The sequence below is a fragment of the Myotis davidii genome, unplaced genomic scaffold (assembly GCF_000327345.1).
Source record: "Myotis davidii unplaced genomic scaffold, ASM32734v1 scaffold1412, whole genome shotgun sequence".
Lineage (NCBI taxonomy): Eukaryota > Metazoa > Chordata > Mammalia > Chiroptera > Vespertilionidae > Myotis > Myotis davidii.
In genome coordinates, this window is record NW_006283640.1 from 84,661 (window position 1) to 85,614 (window position 954).

Here is a 954-nt window from a genome sequence, read left to right on the forward strand (position 1 = left end):
GGAGCAGGGAGAGGTGAACAGGGAGGGGTGAGGCAGGCGGTGAGTTAGTATCATGGGAGCGAGGCTGACGGGGAGCATGCTGTCCGTCCACTGGCTGTGCTGCCTTTGCAGCTGTGCCCTGGGCGTGCAGCCGTGTGCGCGCGTGAGGCTCAGAGAGTTGTGTGCGGAGCCGGGGTTGCCTTGGCGCCTGCGAATGGGCCTCAGCATGAAGGTGAGGCCGTGTGTTCTGATCCCTGGAGGGACTGTGTGCAGGATCACAGGGCATCGCCTGACGAGACGAGTGTCTGATCGCTCAGTCCTTCTCCAGCCAGCTTGTCCCCTGCCCCGTGTCGGTGGCACCCGCTGTGTTAACAAGGGGCAGGGTGGCCTCAGCACGGGCGTCCTCTCTCTGCCCATCTCCCTGCTGCTGTGGGAAGACGGTGTCAGCAGGGTTCTAAGGGGAGGGTGACTTCGATGGGACCAAGGCCTGCTGCCTCCTCAGAGGTGGGAGGGAGCAGATGAACGGAGACGCCAGGCCAGGTCGGGTGAACTTACACCCTAGGAGAGAAGCTGATCGCGGCGTGAACTGCTTGTTGTGACAGGATATGAGCTTTGAGGACGTGACCATCGCCTTCTCCCAGGAGGAGTGGGGGCTCCTGGATGCGGCGGAGAGGCTCCTGTACTGCGAGGTGATGCTGGAGATCTGTACACTCGTGGCCTCCGTGGGTAAGACCCTCATGCTCTTCCTAGCGTCCGAGGTGATGCCCTGCCTTCCCTTTGCTCCAGCAATGGCTGTGTCAGCCCCACAACCAGCCCACGGGTTGTGCCGATCACCCCCAGTCTCTGGTCACATGAGCCGGTGCTGAGCTGTGGCGGGCCCTGCCCCAGGGGCACCCCGAGCAGCCCTAACACCTGTTGCCTCAACAAGTGCGGGGAGAGTCTGGGAGTCGGGGGCCTTGCAGACAGCTAGTGCGC

At 63.2% G+C, this 954-nt stretch overlaps 1 protein-coding gene across 1 annotated transcript in view; it reads left to right on the forward strand.

Annotated features, from left to right (window-relative positions):
• Positions 1 to 305: 305 nt before the first annotated feature.
• The window catches only part of LOC102753909 (zinc finger protein 883), a 4,528-nt gene continuing 3,879 nt past the window's right edge, over positions 306 to 954 (forward strand). The window contains exon 1 of the mRNA XM_006753878.2: positions 306 to 705. Coding sequence (XP_006753941.1) covers positions 585 to 705 — 121 coding nt within the window. The 5' untranslated portion in view covers positions 306 to 584. The remainder of the gene's footprint in view (positions 706 to 954) is intronic.